The sequence below is a fragment of the Dipteris shenzhenensis genome, chromosome 10 (assembly GCF_047967505.1).
Source record: "Dipteris shenzhenensis isolate YYH24624 ecotype China chromosome 10, Dip_SZ_1.0, whole genome shotgun sequence".
Taxonomy (NCBI): Eukaryota; Viridiplantae; Streptophyta; class Polypodiopsida; order Gleicheniales; family Dipteridaceae; genus Dipteris; species Dipteris shenzhenensis.
In genome coordinates this window covers 41,508,826-41,531,753 of record NC_141605.1, presented here as the reverse complement: position 1 = coordinate 41,531,753, position 22,928 = coordinate 41,508,826, and the positions used below count along the sequence as shown (strand labels likewise).

Below are 22,928 nucleotides of genomic sequence, written 5' to 3'. Positions count from 1 at the left end.
TATCCCCCTCGACCAGTCGCGATTTCAAGATTTGAAATCGATTCTTCTCTGCCCACAACTACAGCCACGCTGCTCTGATACCAAATGTTATAAACCCTATCTCTTGTTCACGAAGCTCTATTCCTACGTGGATACAAATCACGGGCGATGGCATTCGTTTGTTCCACCCAGCCAAACTCTCATGGATAGCAGATCATCAGATCAATTCGTTATTTTTTTCATGCTTATCCATGAGACCCTCATTTCCCTAGATAGTTCTCCTTGCCAAATGTCATCATTTTAGCCTCTCCACTTGGTGCACCTTTTTACCCCTCTCTTGGGCACATTTAAGACCACTTGCCCCTTGGCATTATTGCACATTTAGGTGCACCTAGGCCTTAGCACTCAGAACTACCTAGTCAATGCCATTTCACCCTCACCTAGGACCTTGGCAGTTACGTCTCTTGACCATTTCAATTACGCACATTAATTATTACAAAAGTTGGTCATCTAAGAGAAAATGCCCACCGATCTATCCGAGGTCATGCTATCTCGGCTAGAGCATAACAGTCACCCACGCAGCGCACAAGCTTCACAACGGTCGAGCCAAGGATCATGAGGGCCTATGCACAGAGTTTGTCGCCTTTGGTATCAAAACTCTAGCCCCCATCCTGGCAACGTTGTTCAATGAAGCTGTCTGCCACGGATTCCCCAGAGCCTGGACCTTGAACACTATCACACCCATCCACAAAGCAGGAGATCCCATGGATCCAGGGAATTACAGGACCATCATGATTGGACATGTTATGTCCAAGATCTATGCATCAGTGTTAGATGGTGAGGTCAGCACTCGCGCAGAGATACGAGGCCTCAGGGCATCTGGACAGGCCGGTTTTAGCTAGCCCTTTATTGCTGGCTGCCCGACCTGCTGGTCAGCCCTTTGCTGGCCCCGACCAACCCCCCTTCCCCCCCGGCAGCCTATATAAGGGTCTGCCAGGGGGCCCATATCTCCTGCTGCTCCTGCACTTTTAGGCCCTGCCACACAGCCTCTTTTTTACCCTGCTGCTGTACAGCAGTCCCTCGCGCCCCCTATGATCTAATGCCCCCTCTTGTTGCCTCCAATCGGGGGCTCACAGGTGGGGATATTGATCTCTAACAGGAACCTCTTGGCCTTCGTACCCCTTCATCCATGGAGAGCTGATATGGCACTAGGATCATAGATGACAAGTTGAGCACATCTGTTGTCAACTCAGGATTTTTGAGTTTTTGTGTTTTGAGTACTAGTTTTGAGTTTTTGAGTTTCTAGTTTTGAGTTTTTGAGTTTCTTAGTAGAGTACTCAGCAAGGGCCCCTAGTGAGCCCTTTTCCTAATCCCATAGTGGCTTGTATGAGTTCTTTTTCTGTTTATACATTGTCTCATAGGCCCACAAGGCTTTCCGAAGATGTTAATACAAAATCTTTCTTTCTTCTTTTTGTCACAGTACCTCGAGCTCGTCTCATCACACGCCTACAGACACTGGGATTTGATCAGGAGATCATCTGGGCAGTCATGGCACTTTATGAGAGAGTCTCAGGCCGAGTTCGGACCGGCGCAGGTTGGACAGATGAGATCTTGAGTACCATAGGGGTCAAACAGGGTTGTTCCTTATCACCGACCCTGTTTGGCCTCTACATCGATGAAAGAAAGAAAGAAAGAAAGAAAGAAAGTTTATTAAAGTCTTCGGAAGACCGATGGGTCTATGAGACTGTGAAAATCCTGATACAACGAGATGTGGTAGTGGATCTACTAAACGAGCATCCATACCAATGCAAAATGCAAAATGCAAAAATTGAAAAAATGCAGAATGGTAGTACTAAGTCCTAAGTACAACATAGTCACGTCGATGGTCGACTATATATCAATCTCAGCATCATCATCAATATCATCATCATCCCCAGCAACAGCAAGATATCAGGATGGATGAGGCAGTGGAGGCATGAAGTCGGCAATAGAGTGCTATCGGCCACTCAGAGGTGCGTTCCTGGCACGTCTCCTGGTTGTAGCTCTACGTCTAACCAGGGCTATTGTGACCCCCGTCGGTCGGGCTCCGACTCTAAACAAGGAGGGAATGTCTCCAAGTGTGATCTATGTGTCGACCCTCTGTCTGAGCTGTCGGGTCACGGGCTCCGGGTCACGGTCATGTTGAGGCCTCATCTCGTTGGGGTCCATGTGATCTAGTTGAAAGAACTCCATGATAGAGCTCTGAGAGGGATCAACCGAGGAAGAAGTCTGCTCTTGTCTCCGTACTCGAAGTATCCTCTCGCGGTGTCTAAGTGCCTCATGAATGAAACCTGCCAAACACTGCTGGTCTGGGTAGGAGAGGAAACGGGCTAAAATCCCATAACTTTTCCTGAAGAGGCAGTGGAAACGTTCTCTGATCTCATAGTACACAGGACACTTGAAGATGAAATGCTCCTCTGTCTCAACCTCCTGTATGTCACACAGTGTGCACATGCGCCGCTCCCTGGGTAGTTGCTCTGCTCTGCCGCTCTCGATGCGAAGTCTGTGTGAAGAGACCCGGAACTGCCTAAGAGAGATCCTCAGCGAGTGGGGTAGGTGAATCTGTGTGTATCTTGGTGGGTCAATGAAACCCTCCGCTGTGATATGTAAGAAGTGATCTCTGTAGAAGCTAAGCTTCACTGGGAGTTCACTCGGTTCCAACCAGGTCCGAAAAGTGTGTAGCTGTAGTAGATCCTCACGGATAACCTGGTTGACCTTGTGTGATAAGAGGGGAGAGAACGGAGCATCCATGCTATACTAGAAGGGAGGTAGTCTATCCATGTGGAGCCCCAGTCGCTCAAACCATCTCTCAGTACGTGCATACCAGCACCTCGGATCTCCTCTTGCTGCAAGTGCCATAGAAGAGGATAGAGCTATCCATGGTAGCCTGCTACGCCCCGCGGTATAATCCCCATATTCCCTAACTCGCTACAGATATGTGATGACCTGAAATGCAGCATCTAGCTGTAAAGGGGGTGACCCAAACTCAGCCTGAATGATCTGGTGAGGAACGGATGACTTACCATGAATCATCCGTGATAACATGAGAACCTGTAGCTGCTCCACACGGGCCCACTCTGTATCTGACAAGTCTGGCCCCCAACAAGGGCTGCCGTACATTCCTGCTGGCGAGCTAAGGAGTCAAAAAGCAACCCGTTGGTGCGTGGATCTTGAAAGTGTGAGCGAAGGCACTGCCTCTCTAGCCTGGTCAATGAGGCATACCCTCTACTCAAGCGTGCCTGCATCGCGGGTCTCATAGTGAAGCTCGGTCCGAAGCTCGGTTCGGAGAAGATAACCCCAAGATAAGTGTATGATGAAACTATCTCAACAGATGACCCTGCAAATGTGAACTGCTCCTGACGCATGATGGCTCGAGATGTATTGAAGATCATGCCCTTGGTTTTACCCAGGTTGACCTTCAAATCATGGGACTCACAAAAGGACTGTACTGTGTCTAGCTGTCTCTGAAGCCCCTCTGCTGAGGAAGATAAGAGAGCCAGGTCATTTACATAGAGCAAAATCTGGATCAGCGTGCCCGCAAGAGAGCAACCTACACCCCCCTGTGTCTGCATCACTGTCTCAAGCTCGTCAATGTAGAGGCCAAACAAGGTAGGCGTCAAAGGACACCCTTGTTTGACCCCGATGGTACTCATGATCTCGTCTGTCCACGCGGATCTTGCCCAAACTTTGCCAGAAACTCTCTCGTAAAGTGCCATGACAGCCCAAATGATCTCCTGATCATAACCCAAGTCCTGTAGGCGCCGTATGAGGCAGGCTCTCGGGACCGTGTCAAATGCCTTGCGGAAATCCACAAAGCAACAATAAACCCTCTGCTTCTGTGACCTCGCCTCCTCGATGATACATCTGAGCGTGAGAATGTGGTCCATGGTTCCATGATCACGCCGGAATCTGGCCTGTCCTGCTGCTCTAAGTCCTCGACACTTTGCAAGTCTGCTAACCTTGGAGTCAAGTACTGATGCATAAATCTTGGACATGACATGTCCAATCATAATGGTCCTGTAGTTCTCTGGGCTCATGGGATCCCTTGCCTTGTGAATGGGTAAGATAGTGTCAATGGTCCAAGTGTGTGGAAATCCCAAACAAATTGCTTCATTAAAAAGCTTTGCTAAGATCAGGGCTAGGAGGTTAATCCCATATGCAATGAACTCAGTGCATAGCCCTTCATGATCCTTCGCTCGGTCATTATGAAGTTTGATTACGGCATTCTTTACCCCTCCTCTAGTGAAGAGGGTGCAGGATGTGGGACGAGGCATGTGTGAGAGTTTAGGGATTGGCTGATTTGGGATGTCATAAAGTGTGCGTGCATAATCAAACCAGATCTGGGTGTCAGTGAGTGGCGGTGGGGACCGTCCTTCTAGAAATCTCCGCCAGAAGTCCTTAGAGTTGTTACTAAACAAAATGTTCAGTAGCTCCTCCTCGTTTCGACGAATGAAGTCTAGTTTCTTCCTCCGTATTAGTCTACGGTATTCACATAGCATATCTGGTGTGCTTGGAAGACTGTTTTTGGTTCCGAATCTGAGTTGACGGCGTAAGGCCTTACACTCATCATCGTACCAACTATTACAGGGTACGGTTCGAGGGGGTGGTGGGCGGGTGTAGCGGGTGGTGTGGGGAAAAGCGTGAATGGCAGCCTCGTGTAGTGAGCGGGTGACAAGGGCAGCATGATCCTCTAAAAGGGGTATGAAGTCAATATAAGTGGAGAAGTATGTACAGACAGCTAGAGTAAGAAGGTGAGTGATCCCGATCAAAGCGTAGATCGTGGTAGGTGGAGTAAGCATTGAGTGGGGTGGAAGATGCTGTGCGAAGGGAGGTGGAGATGCGAAAGAAAAGGTATGTATGATCAGCCCCTGGGGGGAGAGGTGCTACAGTGAAGTTAGTAATGCGAGATGTGAAGACAGGGGATCCCATGATGTAATCAACAACACTGGAGCGCCCCCCATGTGGAAAGCATGTGAAACCACTTGAAGCGGGCCATGTGTCAAGACCATTATAGATAATGAGATCATGTATCCTGCCTAGGTCTAATAGGGCCTGCCCATAAGATGAGAATGGACCTCGCCTGTCAGCCAAAACCCGTAGCATACCTGCCTCCTCAAGGTCAACATCTGCCAGTAGAGTAGAATCATCTCTGAAGTCAAGAAGTGATACCTGACGGGCCCTTGTCCTCGCGTTGAAGTCCCCCAGTAGAAGGACTTCTCTGCGGCTAGAAAAGTCAACGATGTGAGGGCAGCAAATGGGGATGTCTCATCATCACCTCGAATATCTCTAGCAAAGTGGGAGGTCTCCGGGGGGAAGTAGCAAACTGCGACAAACAGATCCCGGCTGTCCATGTGTCATATCCGGATCCAAAGAAATATGGAATGTGTATCTCTCTGCTCTACTGAAATGATCCCCCGAAGTGTGGATCTGAAAGGACTGCAACTCCACCTGAACCTCGAACTCCTCCTATACCCCTCGTCTTATCTCTGTAGGCAGACTCCCATGTATATCCGCTGACTATTGGAAGAGGGTGCTCTGGACTTTGATGTGTCTTTGTATAGAAGACTATATCGTGGCTTGTATAGGATTCCGAGAAGTTCCTTGGTTCTGACCATAAGGTACCATTACAGTTCTAAATGTTGCAGGATAGGGTCTCGGATATCTGAGTCTATAGACCCCGCTTCCCTATGTAGCGGAGGGGGCAAGTGTCCTACGGGGGCCTGTAAGAAGTCGTCTCTCTCGTACCACTGTCCACTTCCCCTCCTTCCAGGCCTGATCCCGCTGCTGCAGCAAAGAGCGCCTCTCCTCAACCTATAGAGGTGTGAGGTCCTCATCCATAGAGATCGCTGGCTGATCTCGAAGGACGGACCTACGTTGTAGAGCTGAAAGTCGTGCCTGAGTGTCATGGAATCGTATGATCAGGGGTTGCTCTTGGTTGGGATCTCTCCCTACCCGCCATACCCTCTCTATCCTATGCTCAGCCATACCCAGGGTAGCGGCCACGAACGTAGTCGCATCTACCATCGGTGTAGCCTTAGTGCGTGGGATCCCGCGTACTCGGATGTTGAGAGTCTTATTGGCTCTCTACTGCTGCTCCATGAGGGTAGCTGAAAAGGTTACCCTTGTGGGTTCCCGTTTGGCCACGTCAACCCATCTGGAAGTCTCCTCAATAGCAGATTGCATGCTCGCAATCTGTGCCTCGACCACCAGGGTACTACTTGGGACAGTGTGCATGGCTGTGACCTCCTGTCGGAGGGACCGGTTGCTCACTTGTCGAGATCATCATCAGGATTCTTCTTTATGCAGATGACGTGGCACTCTTGTCATCCACACCCGAGGGGCTCTAGCGACACCTGGATGCACTGCAGGCTTTTTGTTTATCCCATGATTTGGAGGTCAACCTTGGCAAGACTAAGGTCATGATCTTTAACCCCTCTCGAACAAACATGCAACGGAAGCAGTTCACTTTCGATGGGTCACCAGTTGAGATCGTATCCTCATACACTTACTTGGGGTTCATCTTCTCCGGCCCGATCTTCATGATGAGACCAGCGATGCAGGCTAGAATGAGTAGGGGATACGCCTCACTGGCTTGGCTAGAGAGACAATGCTTCCACTCCCACTTCCAGGACCCTCGGACCAAGGCTCTTCTCTTCGACTCCTTGGTCCGACCAGCCGGTATGTATGGCAGCCCTTGTTGGGGGCTTGACATGTCAGAGATAGAGTGGACATGGGTAGAGCGCTTGCAGATCCTCATGCTCTCACGGATGATCCGGGGAAAACTGTCTGTACCACATCACATCATTCAGGCCGAGTTTGGTGCTTCTCCACTCCAGCTAGATGCAGCCTTTCAGACCATCACATATCTACATCGGGTTAGATCATATGGGGATTGCACATCAGGGAGACAGAGGTTGCCATGGTTGGCTCTTGATTCCTCCATGAGGTTGGCAACAGAGGGAGACGAGCGATGCTGGTATGCACGGACTCACAGATAATTTGTGAGACTAGGGTTTCACATCGATAGGATACCTCCTTTTCAGTACAGTTTAGATGCCCCTCTTGTACTCCCACCCACCATCCCGATCGGGCCACACACCAACCAGATCATTCGAGAAGATCTCCTGCAACTGCACACCTTTAGGACCTGGTTGGAGCCGAGGGAGCTTCCAGTGAAGCTGAGTTTCTACAGAGATTACTGTTTTTGTATTTCGGAGGAGGGATTCATCACACCACCGGGGTACAGTGAGCTTCATATGCCTCACTCACTACGGATCTCCATCGGACAGTTTCGGGTATCATCACACCGCCTCTGCATAGAGAGAGAGCGGTAGAGCAGAGGGGATTCCTAGGGAGCATCGCTCATATATATTGTGCGACTGTCAGGAGGTTGAGTCGGAGGAGCATTTTATTTTCAGGTGCCCAGTGTACTACGAGATCCGAGGTCGCTACCACTGCCTCTTCAGAGACGGCTCCGGGCTCCTTTCCAGATTCCTCACCTACCCAGATCAGAGATGCATCGCGGCCTTCATTCACGAGGGCGTCCGACGCAAAGAGTACTTACTCAGGCGACGGGGCTTGGCCACATCATCAGACATCTCTCAGAGGAGGATCACATAGTTCTTCCCATCGAGTGACATTGATCGTCCAGTCTCGAGCCGCAGATGTGACAGAGACCCCGACCCGACGATCGCAGAACGACACATGAGACATCGAGGGGACACACAGATCACTCCGGAGGACCTTCCGTCATTGTTTAGACCCGGCATACGTCCCACGGGAGTCACGGTGGCTCTGGTCTTGCGTCGAGCCTTGTCCAGGAGACCGAGACGCATGGCACCCCTTGACGGGCGCCAGCGTCCCATCACCGGCTATGCACTAGCCAAGGCGACGTGACATACGGAGGATTCCGCTCCGCTCCAGTCCTTTTCTTTTCATTGTTACATCCATATGAATTTGATTATGTATGATCATACTTAGGAATTTAGCACGGGTGATGATGCTTGTTTCAGTAGCTCCACCCTTACTGTGATTTGTATCAGGTTTTCTTTCAGTCTCATAGACCCATTGGTCTTCCGAAGACTCTAATAAAATTTCTTTTCTTTCTTTCTTTCTCTCTCGATAATTTTGTGCTGGACCTGTTTGTTGTGGATGCTATTCATGATGGTTCTGATTTTTCCCTCCTTCCAAAATAGACTTCTATAAAGTATGAAGGACAGTTCGGTTTTTTTTTTTTTTTTTGGGGCAAAAAAGAGACTTCTATTAAGTAAGAAAGAAACTCGCTAGAGCAAGCTCTGAGCAGAAATACAACATCATGAAATCATGAGGATAAATAAAACCCCCTCAAAGTGAGGTGGAAAACAACCAAGGCTAAGGCTGAAAGTGCCACCTCAACCCTGTTGGAGTCTCAGAGAAGAAAGGAGAATCCTTCCATTCCTTGAAGAAAGAAGCCTTCCTAGCTGAGGCTGCACGGGAGTCTCCCTGTATACTCATCCATACGGCCATCAAAGTATGTACGGTGTCCAGATACTAGCCAAAGTGTGTGAGGGATGAACCTGAGTACCCTCCATAGCCTATGTGCATCTAGCTCTCCAGATATGCTAGGATGCTATGCTCGCTAAGATCTCCCAAGACGTATCCACAGAGGCATGTACATCTGTAAAAGGAAGGTGTGGTACCACATCCAACGAATAGGACTCAATCTGATGACGTCGAACCAAAATGGCCCGAGAGGAGTCAACTCTCTCATAGAATACCTGAGGCCATGTAAGAGAAAGCCAAGCCATTGAGCCCCATGTCATAAAGAATGGGGAGTGGGCAAAGTGACTGAAAATCGTGGCTACCCCCATCCAAATCATCCTCGCCTGTCTGCAACCCCATAAACAATGCTGAATAGTCTCCGAAGCAGAGAGGCAACGAGGGCAAGTAGGGTTGAAGGTTTACTGCAATCCCACCATGGATAGAAAGCCAAAAGAAGAGAGTGATCTTTCTATTCCTGTGGGATTTCCAGAGTCTCCTCCAGAAGCACCTTTGCAGATCCGCAGTGATATCAAAAGTCTCCCAATGAGGAACTCTGGAAGGTCTCCAACCTCTACTACTGAGCTGAAATCTCCTGGCATTACTGACCGTGTAACGAAAGAAGGGGATGCTCTTCTCTCGATGCCCTGTGTCAATCCACTCCCACTCTCCAGGGTCCCACTGCAAATACCTAATGGGAACTCCCCCATAGAGCCAAAGCCTCCAAGACTCGATGAAGAGTAGCCGGGGGTCTGGGTCGAGGAACCACTCTGAATGTGATCCCTACACCAAAAGACCTACAACCCTGATAGGTTGAAAAGCAGACTCAAGCAAGATGTCCTCTGTGGATGTGAGCAATCTGCCACCATCCTACATAGTAAAAACTAAAGCATCCTCCTGTGCATCTCGAAAGGCCAAAACCTGAAGCGGAACACCGCCTCTCGTAAAAGTACCTGCCCAAGTGGAGCAAGTGAGTGGCATATCATCTGTGTCCACCCACTCCTCTGCAAGGGCTGCCTCAATCTGCAAGATCCTCCCTGCACTCTCTCTGAGATGTCCTGTCAACTGAGACTTGGTCTCCTCTGGAAGTTTGCGGAAAGCTTTCAAAGACCCCAAAGATGATGCAGGTCCCCTCTCCCACCTGGACCATTGCATGTAGAGTGAGGCACCAAGTGGTCGGCCATGATCATCTAAAATACTGTCATTCCACATGATGGGTTGCCTATCAATCTCTTCACGAGAGGAAGGAGGAATCCTCCGAAGAGTGCTCCTGAAACTGGCCCATGCTTTCAGAATGGCAACCATGAGAGGGGACGAAGGTGATCTGAGGTGTTCTGTGGTGAAGATCGACCTAATACTGCTCATCTAGTCTCCTCCTGAAGAAGGTGCGCACTTCTGTATGTTGCTAATAAGAAAGGCCTTCCACGGTTCCTGCCCTGGCATAAGTCCCCGCACCACCATCTTACATAGTAAAGCTCTGCACTGTAAATTTGGATCAATAATATTGAGACCCCCTTCTTGTGTAGGGAGGATGAGGGTCTCCCAAGCCACCCTGGCTAAGGTATCTGCTGTGCCATCAAGCCCACTCCAAAGAAAATTTTTGATCGGTCTCCTGAGCTGAGTGATTCAGTCCCTAGAATAGCACCAGCAAGAACAAACAAACCAGGCCATGGCCAAGAGGACCTGGTTGACCACCACAACTCTAGAGGCAAGATTCAGCTTGGCTGAGCTCCAAAAAAGGAGCTTCCTCCTGATGCTGTCCAACACGAGAGCAAACTGCTGCGTGGAAGAAATACCCAAGCTGACCTGACAGGCACACCCCTCTGAACCCAAGTGAATCCTATGTCAAGCCCCCAAACTGGAGTGTCCTCATCACTGACCAAAATTTATGCCAATTTATGTGCGCCCCCACCACCAAGCAAAATAAATCCAATGCTGTCCTGAAAGAAGTGAATGTCTGTGGAGTGGCATCCAAGTAAACTGCTGTGTCATTTGCCAACTCACTGTCAAGTAACTCCTCTTCCCTTCTAATGGGAAGTCTCAGCCCAATGATATCAGCTTGAGATCTAACATAGATACTCATAGCTTCAGCCACGAACAAAAAAAGGAAAGGAGCAAGGGGGCATCCCTGACGGACTGATCTGGAAATCTGAAATCTCTCACCCCTTACCCCACCAATAAGTACCTGGCTGTGGGCTGATCTGTACAAGGAGGAAACACCTTTGATCCAAGCATCAGTAAAGCCAAAACGTAGAAGGGTGCCCTCCAAAAAACCCCAATCTACTCTGTCATAAGCTTTCTCAAAATCCAAAAGTAGAATGGCTAGATTCTGGCCGCTCTGCATGGCCCACTCTCAGGGTTCTCAGAAAGAGAAAATGTTATATCCTGCCATGCACAAATCACGTCTGAGTGTCATGAATAAGATCTGGGAGAAGGGGCTGCAATCGGAGGCTGATTGCCTTGGCTAGAATTTTATAACAAGTCCCTAGAAGTATGATAGGCCTCCACTGGGACACTAGATTTCTATAACCTCCTTTCGGGATAAGGTGGATGAGACCTTCTGTAAGCGACCTGGGCATCTCACCAGAGTCCCAAATACCTTGCAGGGCTGAAGTAATGTAGTCTCCAATCATATCCCAGAATGCAATGAAAAAAGAGGGGGTAAGGCCATCCGAACCTGGGCACTTGCCCTTGTGAAGGGCTGAAAGTGCAGTCCTGAACTCTGTGTTGGTGAAAGGTGCATCAAGCAAAACATGCATATCCGGTTTCACCAACAAAGGGATGCTCTGCCAAATAACCTGTCTAGCATCCTCTCTATCCCGTGTCTCAGGATCAGCATTAAGAAGGGCGGCATAAAAATCTGAAGCTATGCGCAAGACATCATCAGCATCTGTCTGTAAAACCCCATGTGAGTCAAAGAGTTGGGATACACTCTCTCTACTATGTCTAGGGCCAAGAGTAGAGAAAAAGTGTTTATTGACTCTACCACCCATCTGAATCCAGAAGGACTCTTGTGCATGAAAGGCATACTCTGCTCTCTGATCAAGCAATACCTGCTGATGAGCCCTTACTGCAGCAAGGCGCTCCTGAATCCAAGCATCTGAAGGCCGTTTCTACTCTTCCCTCTGCAAAGCTGCCAACTGCTGGCGAACACCAATCTCACGTCTGAGAATATCTCGTCTCCTGGTACGAGCAACTGAGAGGTAGAAGTCGCTGATACCAGAAAGGGCAGCAGCTACCTGTGATGGCAATGGCTGCCCACCCTGGACATGAGAAACCCATATCTATAGGGCTGCCTCTATAAGGTCCTCCTCTGTGTACAAGGCATTTGGAATCCTGATGCTGGCAGATCGGGCTCTCAAGTGAGGCTCGGAGATAGCCAGCACAACAGGAAAGTGGTATGAAGTGGAAATCCTAGCAACAATGCATACCGATCCACCTCTGTCAAGTGCCCAATCATCTACATAGAATCTGTCAATACGTGCATGAATAGGCATCTGTTGCCTCTTGTTCGACCAACAGAACAGGAGGGACTGTGACTGAATAAGAAAGGCATCGTCCAACAAATTATCTCTGCCACAGTAGTGAAAAAGGAAGGCATCCCAAGCTGCTCTCTCCAAAGAGTGAAGTCCTTCTCTACCCCCTTTTTTGTCTAACGGTAACTCAACCATGTTAAAGTCACCTCCAATCACCCATGAATCCGCAATGGGGGCGCAGGAGAGCAAATCCTTCCACATAAAGACTCGTTCCCCTCTAATGTTGGAGGCATATAGGTTAAGGAAACCAACCTTACACCCTCCAATCAAGAGAATAATCCACTGAGCTCTAGAGGGAATAATGACTCCGTGTCCAACAACCAAGGGGAGAACCCACTGCGAAACTGAAATAGAAGTGCCCCCCTTGGTGCCCAAGGCAGGCGACCAAAAAGTATGACGAGAAAGCAGTTTGCTAGACTTAAAGCAATCATTGGCATCCAACTTGTGTTCCTGGATAAAAAGGATATTAATAGCACCTCCAATGACACGTGGATGAAGCTGATTCCGGATCAGCTGCCTATGGCAACGGTGTGGAACTTTGCCTAGGCCCTGTATATTCCAGCAGACTATTCTCATCGACAGGAGGATGCTGGATGGAAAGGCTTACCCGACCTAGTAGAGGAGACCAGCTTCCCCTGGGCCGAAACACTCCTACTGAGGGCAGGAAACTCAACAAGTGAAAGGATCCCTACACCTGCTGAGGGGGAGGCCTTGTCAAAGGAATCCCAATGACCGGGACCCCTAAGGTGGAGGGCACAAACTCATCATCATCCATGAAAGTCGCTGAATCAGCCAGTGTCGAAAAAGAATTCCCGAGAAGAAAGTTTGGCCGAGGAGTGCGAAGAAGACCTGCACTCGTGGAGGAAGGAGGAGAAGGACCTGCTAGGCCTCTATCAGCAGATCTGGAGCTGGGAGCTGAGGAGGCCTGTGGCTGGGCTGAAGAAGGATCTATAGTCCTCATTTGTGCAAACACTCCCTCAGCTGTGGCATGAACAGTCTGAGGGGGAGAAGTATCGGTAGCCCCTTCGTGATCAGAAATGAAAATGACTGGGACTGGTGCATCTGAAGTCCCCTCCTGATGTGAAACTGAAGTATCTGGGGCTGCAGTAGCATCCACCTCTGGAGTCTAGATGGCATCTGTCTGAACCGTATCAAGGGTCTCCTCCTGAGGTAAAGGAGCCACTCTGACCACTCTCCAATGTGGTACTAGGAGTGCTGCAGGCTTTGGGCGCCCTGCTGCCCCTAGTGGTCCTGGGGTGCGTGAAGCAAGGCGCCCTGCTGCTCCTGGTAGTCCTGGAGTGCGTGGTACAGGCCGCAGGGGAGGTGCAGATGGGGTAGTACGTGAAGGAGCCGCACTAGAAGACCTCTTGGGTCTTTTTCTCTTCCTTGGGCAATCTCTAGCAAAGTGCCCAAGGGTCGTGCAAATCCTGCACTGATCCTGTCTACCTGCAATCTCGATTCTTTGTCCAAAGAGAGAGCCATCTGGACGCTGAATCATGATGTGGTCATCTGAGATGTTAGGGTCAGAGACAATGACCCTAACTCAAGGCACCCCATCCGCTCTGACTGCCTCTGCCGAGGAAGAAGGCATGCCAGGAAGGGGGGGAATCTCAGTGACCACTCCGAAAGTGGCTCCGATAGTAGCAAGAAGTCAATGGTAAACCTGAGGAAGACCAGGAAACCTGATGAACAGTGATGTGACCTGACTGTCCTCCTCGATCGGATCGAAGCCCAAGGTGTAGGGCAAAAGAAAAATCCTCCTCGAACCCAAAGCTAGGGGATTAGCTTTGAGAACAAGGGCTGTGGACTTGTGGGAGTCGAAAATCACTTGGAAGAATCCACGTCCCAGAAGTCGAATATCCCTGAGGTGTGGGGCGAGATCTCCTGGTAACGCCGCCAACATCCAGTCTCTAGCCTGTGATTTGGAAGGATGTGACCCAAAGATGCGGGCGAAAAGTGATGTGGAGCCCTCTAATTCCACATCTTTCTTGAGCTACTGCAACTTGTCTTTTGAAAAAATGACGGTTCTTGCGGCCGGTGGAAGTGGATGGAGATTGGCTGAATGGGGATCCATTCGCCAATCGAAGTGAAAAGGCCGATTCCAACACTGTCAAAGCTCCGTCCGTGAAACTACTGCCCAGGACGCCCTGAAACAGGCGTAGGAAGGAGGAGAAAAGGAGAGGGTAGGAGAGAGGGGAAGGGACGGAGAGGAGAAGCAGAGGGGAGCTGAGATAGGATAGAAGGGAGAGGGCTGACGGGGAAGGAGAGGGTAGGCGACGGAGAGGAAAAGGGGGGGGGGTTAGGAGGGAGGGAGGGGGCGGGTTAGGAGGGAGGAAGGGGGCTGAAGGTGGGGAGGGAGAAGGTGGGCGGGGGAGAGGAAGGGAGGGGGCAGGTTAGGAAGGGAGGGGGTGGGGGGCCTAGAGGAAGGGTGGGGGAAGGGGCGGGGGAGGGAGGGGGCGGGGGAGGGGAGGGAGGAGGGGGGGGGAAAAGGGGGCAGGGGGGAAAGGGGGGGGGCGGGGGAGGAGAAGGGGGCGGGGGGGGCAGCGGGGGGGGGGGGAGAGGGAGGGCGGGGGAGGGGGAAGGGGAGGGGGGGGCGGGGGAGGGAGGGGGAGGGGGGCGGGTGGGGGAGAGGGGGCGGGGGAGGGAGGGCAGCGGGTGTGATTGGAAAATAACTGGATGTGTACAGATGATGACCTAAGGTGTGAATCATAAAATTAGGAATCATGTCATGGATTTACAATCCAATGCAAGTGTACTGCTACCTGAAATTTTGTATTATTATAAATTCCACTAATGGCAATAATATCATCTTTTCCTGCACTTTTTATTTTCCACTTTCTCATGGATTAAAAGATACTTCTTTTGCAGGTTGCTTTAGTGCTATTTCCAACTGCAGACTCCCTTGAGAAGGTGAAAGATTTGACAGGCATTGAAGGTCAAACGTTGCTATTAGTCAATCCACAATGGCAAATGGGACAGGTATTGTTCTGTTTGTTAATTAGCTTGTGAGGTTCAAGTTATACAGCTAAACATGATTAATCCTCTTTTTGATAATAAGGGGTGGGTCTTCATGCCACATCACCTGCATGTTCGCATAAAATTTATTGGGTGGCATCAAATTGACTGCACATGCAGTAAGGAATGAGGACTCATATTTGTGCATTCTTGGTAAATGCCAGCCTATATCATGATGGAGTCTGCCCCTCAATTCAGCAGTCTCGCAACAGTCTTGACAGATATTCAATACAAATACACTTGCACAAATGTATGCTCCTATGTGTGAGAATGTATGCTCATCCCTACATTCGTATCTTGTGTTTATACATTGATCTATCCCACTTACTTCACTTCTTGTCGGCCCTTATTGGGCACGTCACTGCAGCTAATCCCTTCTAAGTATGATATGCTTGACCTTGCAGATGGCCGTCCTGAGTTTTACAACTGCACTTCCTGAATGCTTTTACTTTATGAGCTGTGGCATGATTCAGGATCTAATTTGAAATGATTTAAGTAACATCAAAAAAGTATCTAGAAATGGAAAGGAGGTGATAATTACAGTGCAACGTTGTGGTATTTACAAAAGCAGAAGATTTAAAGCTAAAATATATATAGTGTATTGACCTATGCCATAAACTTAGGGGTCATACGCCACTCATACTGAGCATGTGAGTTGGTCATTGGTAGCGAGGGGCTTCTTTGCTGGCTTGGACTTGACTACAAAGGTGATGTTAAACTCAAAGAAGCTTAAAACCAACCCCTTTTGACATGGCCCTTCTCTTTGCTGATACATTTGTCCATGGGGTGGCTTTAGCTTATTCTTCAAGCACATAGAGGTGCTGTAATTCAACGTTGACAAAGAACGGTACTTTACTGCATTCATAATGAGATATCAGTTAAGGCCGGATGGAAGCTTTAACGAATTTGGGTTGAATTTGGGTTGAACACTTTAAGACACTGGGCACATGATGCATGTTCAGGTGGTGTCAGATTTTGGATTTGGAGAACAGCGGAGACTAAGGGAAGAGCTTGTTGGGAGCTTCTCAATCGTATATTACTTAAAGCGACTGCGAATATTAGGAGAAGATGTGCGCCTCTTGAAGTGCTACCCTGGACATTGGCAGGTTAGTTCAACACTCTTATATGCAACTTAGTCTCAGGATATCATTGACCTAAAGCAAATTCAAGGAGGTATTAAGGCATTTTGGAAAGTTGATGGATTGTTTTGCCGACCCATGTTTCAGGCAAAACAATCCATTATGAGATGATTGTTTTCTTTATGTACCTTTCACCATTTCATGTGCTTTTTAGCTTGAAAAGGTGGTCTTTCTATGTATATGCACTCTCTTAACAGAAATTTGGAATTTCTATTTGAGCTTAGACGTAGTGAGCAACAAAGTTTATAGCGTTATTCTTAAAATACAAGATTTCTATATATTCAACTCATAGTCTCTCAACCACATGAACAGATTTTTTGTTTCACTCTTTGAATTCTGTCTCTGGCATTAAATTTCCGTGTTTTATCAATCTTGAAGGGTGTTATTATGAAAAATATAAACTTTGATAGATGAGAACGAGAGATTTGTATACTTATCAGATGCTCGCAAGGCTGACCATCCTTGTAGAGCTTACAAGATCATCATACTCACATACACAGCCTAACCTAAAATCCAATCTACCCTGGCAACTCAATATCACAAAGAGTAACCTCACACCCAATTGAAAAGTGCATATATAGAATTTATGCAAGAAACCATCATTGAGTGGTAGCAGTTGCTGATAGTTATTGGAGCACATGCAACTATGCATCACTCAGCAACACCATAGGAGACTCTCCCAGCCATGGCTAATGAAGTAGGAGCCCATGCTTGGAAACTGCTTGATGCACCAACTGGCATTCCTAATGCAAGAGGCCACCTTCTTGTACTAGTCCACTTAGGACACTTAGTGCAGCTAGGACCTAGGACTAGTGATAACGGTCCTAGCTGTCCTAACCATAACTAGCTAGAAAGGGAACATTTTTTAGAACACCGACCCCCTCAGGAAGAGGAATGGGACTCCAAGGGGTCGGAAATGGGAATATCTCAATTACCGATGGTAGAGAGGGTGAAAGAGGCTTGAGAATATATATGAAATAATGATGATGGATTGCCAAATGACATACAAAAAACAAGGTCATCAAAGGCAAGCAATTATCAAGTTGTACACAAGAAGAAAGAACTCCTTGGACCCTACAAAGTGAAAACTATCATTTAGTGGCTGATCTCTATGGAATGACCTAGGGAACACTTCCTAGGCAATCCCTAGATGTCCCTTAGACGTTCTTGGCCGTTTCATATGCTTGGCATTCCCAAGGCATTCCCAATAGTCATTTGGAGCAGAAGGGCATTCCCAAGTTTACTATGAAAGGAACAACATTCCTTGGTAATTATTGAGTCACTACTAGGTCTTAAGGTCACCACTAACCAATGACCACTGTCTAACTCCTATCTTTCTAACCTAAGGCTTCTCTTCTATGGGTAATGTTACATCATACTATCATTGATGTAACATTTTCTCCCTCTTAAGAGGAGTTGATGTCCTCAACAACAATGTTAGGAAACTGTTTCTTGAGTTTGCTTACAACTTTCCATGTAACATTTTTGTTGAACATTTGTCCACTTTACTATCTTTCCGCTTTACTAAATATTCTTGAATAACATATGACATATATTCTTTTCTTTAGTGTCAAGAATTCTTTCTAGTTCATGTGGATGCAATGGGGCTCAATTTAATCAATATGAAGTTCTTTTCCTACTAGACCTCCTTTACGTAGTCACTTTTTCGAATAACGAGCATCAAATATTGGATGCACTCTACATTTGTTTGGTGAACTATAATAGCAAGGCCACAGTATAGGGGGAAACCATGAGGGCTTGTTAGTTCTTGCATCAATAGAAATTGGAGGGCTAGGGTGTAGGGTTAATCCTAGGCCTAAGCATTAATGAGGAGGTGCAATAAAAAGACATGAGAGGGTGTTTATGGAAGGGTTCCCTTGTACGACACATGGCACCAAAGAAGCAAGCAAACCGGCAAGCACTGGGGCATGGGAGAGAATTCTAGAGAGAGCTCCAAAAGGAAAGGTCTCGAGACAGGAAACCATGTGTGAATACTAAGAGAAAGGATGACACTAAAGGGAGCATTGGGATTTGTTGCTGGGTGGAACTAAAAAAAAGAAGCCCTCTATGGTTTGCATCGCTTTTTCTTTTCCTGCAAACAATATATCTTTTATTGCCAATGAGAGTAGAAGGAATGTGACTGCCAATGAGAGTGGAAGGATTGCGACTGCCAGCATAACACACTCTCAAGTTCTCTAGAGCTCCTACATAGCATGATAGGTTTCAATAGGGTTGCCGACAACAAGGACGATGATGCTTCCGGCACGCAAAGTAGCCAAATGAGCACACAGTAAAATTAGTATTCAGCAAGCACGCCTTTCTAGTGGAAGGTAGATAAAGTATTGGCCAAACTAATAACCCATGTTGTCCGATTGCCTCCACCATCACCCAGGAAGTCTGAAGACAAGGTTGGCGATGGGAAATTGCAGAGTTGAATCACCCATCTGCTATAACCAATCCTTCATTACTTAATCAAAGGGGAGGAGGAAACGAGATTTAAGTAGGTGTAGTTTTGATGTGCTGCTAGTGAGAAAGGTTTACGAAGGAAGACAAAAAGAAGCCACGTCATAACAAAGTAGACCTTAGTTTTTTAATATAAGAAGCCACATCATAAAGCCTTTTTTCTCCCCCTCTCCCTTTTCGTCGCAAAAAACACATATCTCTTGTATCTTGAACTCTTTTATTCCAAGGCAAAGTTCGATCAGGTGGATTTCAGGATTTGACCTCGAAGAAAGGATGAGAGTTCGAGATCAAAAGGATTGACTTTGAGAGCGGGATTGAGAGGGAAGGTCGTATATCATTAGAGTATCGATTTTGGCTCCGAATTTGAATTTCGAGAGACAAACAAATAACAAGGAAGTAGATACTGCATTTTTCTGTCTAGATAAAAGCCTTTTCTTTATTTATTAAAAAAAAATTTCATACCATGGTGAGTCCAGACCAAGAAAGGCTAAATGTGAAAAGTGAGGAAAGGAAATCTGTTTTTTTTATAGAAGATATCCATGAGGACTCTATGGATTGGAGGAAGTAGATAATGGCGACTTTATTCCGAGTCCACAAAACTAGAAAACCGTACTCTTAATATAGAAACTTAGCTAGAGTCTGTCAATGATTCATTAAAGACTCTAATTGAAGCAGTTTCAAAATTATCAGATTCTCAATCTGCAACTCCTAGAGGCATATCACCAACTCCTCCACATCAAATTGAAGCATGTACCTCTCGATTGGGAAAGGAAGGAAGAAAAATATATTAATGTCTTTAGGAGGCCTCATGGGCCTATGAGACAAAAAGCATATCACCAACTCCTCCACATCAAATTGAAGCATGTACCTCTGGATTGGGAAAGGAAGGAAGAAAAATATATTAACATCTTCAGGAGGCCTATGAGACAAAATACCGCCAAAAAGTGTAGCTACTATATCTGGGTGGGGGGCTCTTTCTTAGCTAAGGTTTTGGACGGGTTAGGAAAATCAGTTGATCATTGGCAGCATGAAGTGGCTGATCGGAGGATGACGTGGAAGGCTGATTGGTGCGATTCACATGTTGCATGGGTTTTCATTGACTAGAAATACGTGGTGATACATGGTGACCATTTGGCACAGAGGTTCGACGTGGTCTTTGGCTTAGAAAGCTTCTACAAAGATGGAGAGTAGGTAGTTTCCTTTCTTCTTTTTTCAGGCGGCGAGTGAAATCTATTAGTCTCAATGAGAGTCACTTGTGTGCTCACTTTCTTTTGGTAGTTTGGTGTGAGCAGCTACTCATAGGAGGTCCTAGTAGTGGTTCTTGAAGGTTGATTGGTGCATGATTCACGTGTTGCATGGGTTTTGATTGGTTGGAAAGACATGGCGGTGCATGGCAACCATTTGGCACGTAGGCTCCATGTGTTTTTGTCTTAGGCGGCTTCTACAAAGGCGGTTTTCTAGGTGGCAAGCATGTGGTGAAATCTATTAATCTCAATGAGAGTCACTTGTGTGCTTCCTTTCTTCTGGTAGTTTGGTGTGAGCAGCTACTGGTAGGAAGTCCTAGTAGTGGTTTTGAGGCGCGACGTGGTTGCGTGAGCAAGAAGTCTAAAGTCCTATATATTTGAAAGTTTAGTTAATATATAAGTGTTTTGAGGAATGACTACATTGCCTCTTTTTCCATATTTGTCATTTTATGTTCCATTTTATGTACTGCAGTAATTTGGGCCTGTGTGTGAAGCAAATGAACTTGATTTTATCATCACGTATTTGTTCAAAGGAATTGAAACAACTTCTATATCAAGAAGAATGCGGGGTATACATTAGTTTTTTTATTTTTGTTGATAATTCAATTTCTTTAGTTGAAAAGAGTAAAATTTTACTTGGTGTAGTTGAAAAGCATAAAGTTTCTTTTAATGATTTAATGGTTGAATTTAAAGATGTTTCCATTTGACTTGCTTTGATGGTTTACTCCATGAAAGAGAAGTAGATAATAAAATATAGATATTTGCTGGATCTACCCATGTTTGCAAACCCTTAGTCAAACGTAGGACTATGAGATAGAAAGGTAGCTAGTTGAATATCTTAGAAATGGTCGAATTCAACTAAGTCTTTACGAGTTTATTGGTAAAGAACAAGGATGGTACTATACGCTTATGCATAGATTACTGAGATTTAAACAAAATGACAAATATCCTATGCCCCACATTTATGAACTCTTTGATCAATTGCAAGGTGCTAAATATTTTACTAAATTCTGTATATCACTAAGTATGAGTTAGAAAAGAACATGTACCCAAAACATCTTTTCATGCTAGGTATGGGCATTATTAGTGGAAGAAAGGGTAGATGGGCTGAATTAATACAAGAGAATATGTGTGTGTGTGTCTATTTGTCTTTTATTGAGGTTTTCTCTTGATGTATTTCGTCCTATTCTGGGATGATGATTTTGTAATATAAAGTAACTCAATTTTCACTTTTTAAAAAAAAATTTTGTGTGTGTCTACACACACACACACACACATACACACACACATACGCGCGCGCATGTGTGTGTCGGAAGGAGGGATAGATTCCCTAAGGCAAATACCCGTGGTTAGTGAATTGATTTTTACTCAATTCCTCCTTGTGTCCCTAAAAGAAAAATGTGAGCATAATTCTCACTTTTCTAAAATATGGCATTACTTGCAATACTTGCAATTTTTGATCCATGCAATTCACTTTCATGGTTTACACACAAGGACTGCTGCAACATTTGCATGCCTTTTATAGAAGTCCTTTCATTGAATAAAAAATAAAAAATAAAAAATAAGTTTGCATGCATGAAAACTGACGCAATCTATAGAGACTGTCAATAGATCGCACGCCTTGGATGCACTTTTCATGCAATCCCTTGTATGCACTCTTTTCATGCAGACTGCATCCACCTTACATGCAGTCCAAAATTCACATGAGATCTAAATCTGGCTCGCGTGCCCTATTTTTAGGGTACCAATCTCCAAATAGGCATAAACCACCTAGGTTTTTTTCGGTAATCACAGTTAGGACACCCAACTACAGTTAGTAGTTAGGATAAAGTTTTGTCACTAAGACAAAACCTTAGGCTTGTACTTTTTTTTTATCTCTTCTATTCAGATGTTTGGTTGCTTTCTTGCTCTCTCTTGTTTTCTCACATTTGGTATTAGAGCCTTGCTAAGCTCCTGCATTGGTACTTGTTGGTCAAGCTCTTGTTGCACGTCGAGCTACTTGAGCTCCTCCTGTTGTTTCGTACAAACGCTTGTCGGCCATACTACTCCTACCCACACGTGCGAAGGTCGTTGCTACTGTTGTTCCGTACTGCTCCCGTACAAGTCCATCGTAAGGTTACGTTGCCCGTATAGTCACGCCACCTAGGCCATCTACACCAGATCCATATAGCAGGCCTCCGTACATGCGGGCAGACGTGTGCGTACAGACGACGTGCATCGTCTGTATGCGTTGTCGTGCCTGCAGTTGATCTCCAGCACATTGTATGTACGTGTCGCCATGCCGTAGAGTAGATACGCCGTACAATCTGTACACTGTATGGACCGTTTGTCCACAGCTTGTTGCTGCATACCACCTGCTCCTTGAGCTCCGTATAGCCGTACATTGTACGGGCTGCCTATCCGTACTTCTTGCTAGCTCGCACGAGAGCCGTCACCTGTACCCGCGTACTTGTCAGGAAGCCTATTCAGGATTGAAGAAGCACTTGAAATCAAATGCCATTCTAGCAAGAAATTGCTACAGAATTTTGGGGCATTTTGTATTCATGGGCAAATACTGCATTTAGTTTGTAGGTGTTGAGAAAATTTGGGGCTTTTGTAGGCAAAGTGCAATTTTGGCAACATTTAGGGCTTTTAGTCAATTTGCCCTCTTCTGGTTGCAATTTCCTCAAGAAATTGGGGCTTTTGTGATTGGGCTCCAATTTCTTAGTGTTTAAGGTAATTGCAAGCAGTTTTGGACTCAGTTTGAGTGACATTGCAGACATTTGCAATTTTTGTAGTTTTTAGTCATTTGCAGGACATTTGGGGTGCATTTTGAGCCTTTGATTGGCTTTCTTGGCACTTTTGTCACATTTGCTGCATTTTGTTTTCTTTGGCAGTTATGGCCCAAAACAATCCCAATGAAGTGTTTGGTGTCCTCACATAGGAGGATAAGTTGGATGGTGCCAACTACTCCTTATGGAGTTTTATGGTACACAATATTTTAGTTGGCAAACACT

General features: G+C 46.6%; 1 protein-coding gene across 4 annotated transcripts in view; it reads left to right on the top strand.

Annotated features, from left to right (window-relative positions):
* The window catches only part of LOC147897838 (uncharacterized), a 76,770-nt gene that overhangs the window by 46,316 nt on the left and 7,526 nt on the right, over nt 1-22,928 (top strand). Inside the window, exons 5-6 of one of the 4 annotated variants that reach the window (XM_087380715.1) lie at nt 14,940-14,981; nt 16,049-16,192. In XM_087380715.1, coding sequence (XP_087236841.1) covers nt 14,940-14,981; nt 16,049-16,192 — 186 coding nt within the window. Of the gene's footprint in view, nt 1-14,939; nt 15,051-16,048; nt 16,193-22,928 lie in introns of all 4 variants that reach the window. The other 3 variants (XM_087380714.1, XM_087380717.1, XM_087380716.1) reach the window with 3 other exon arrangements.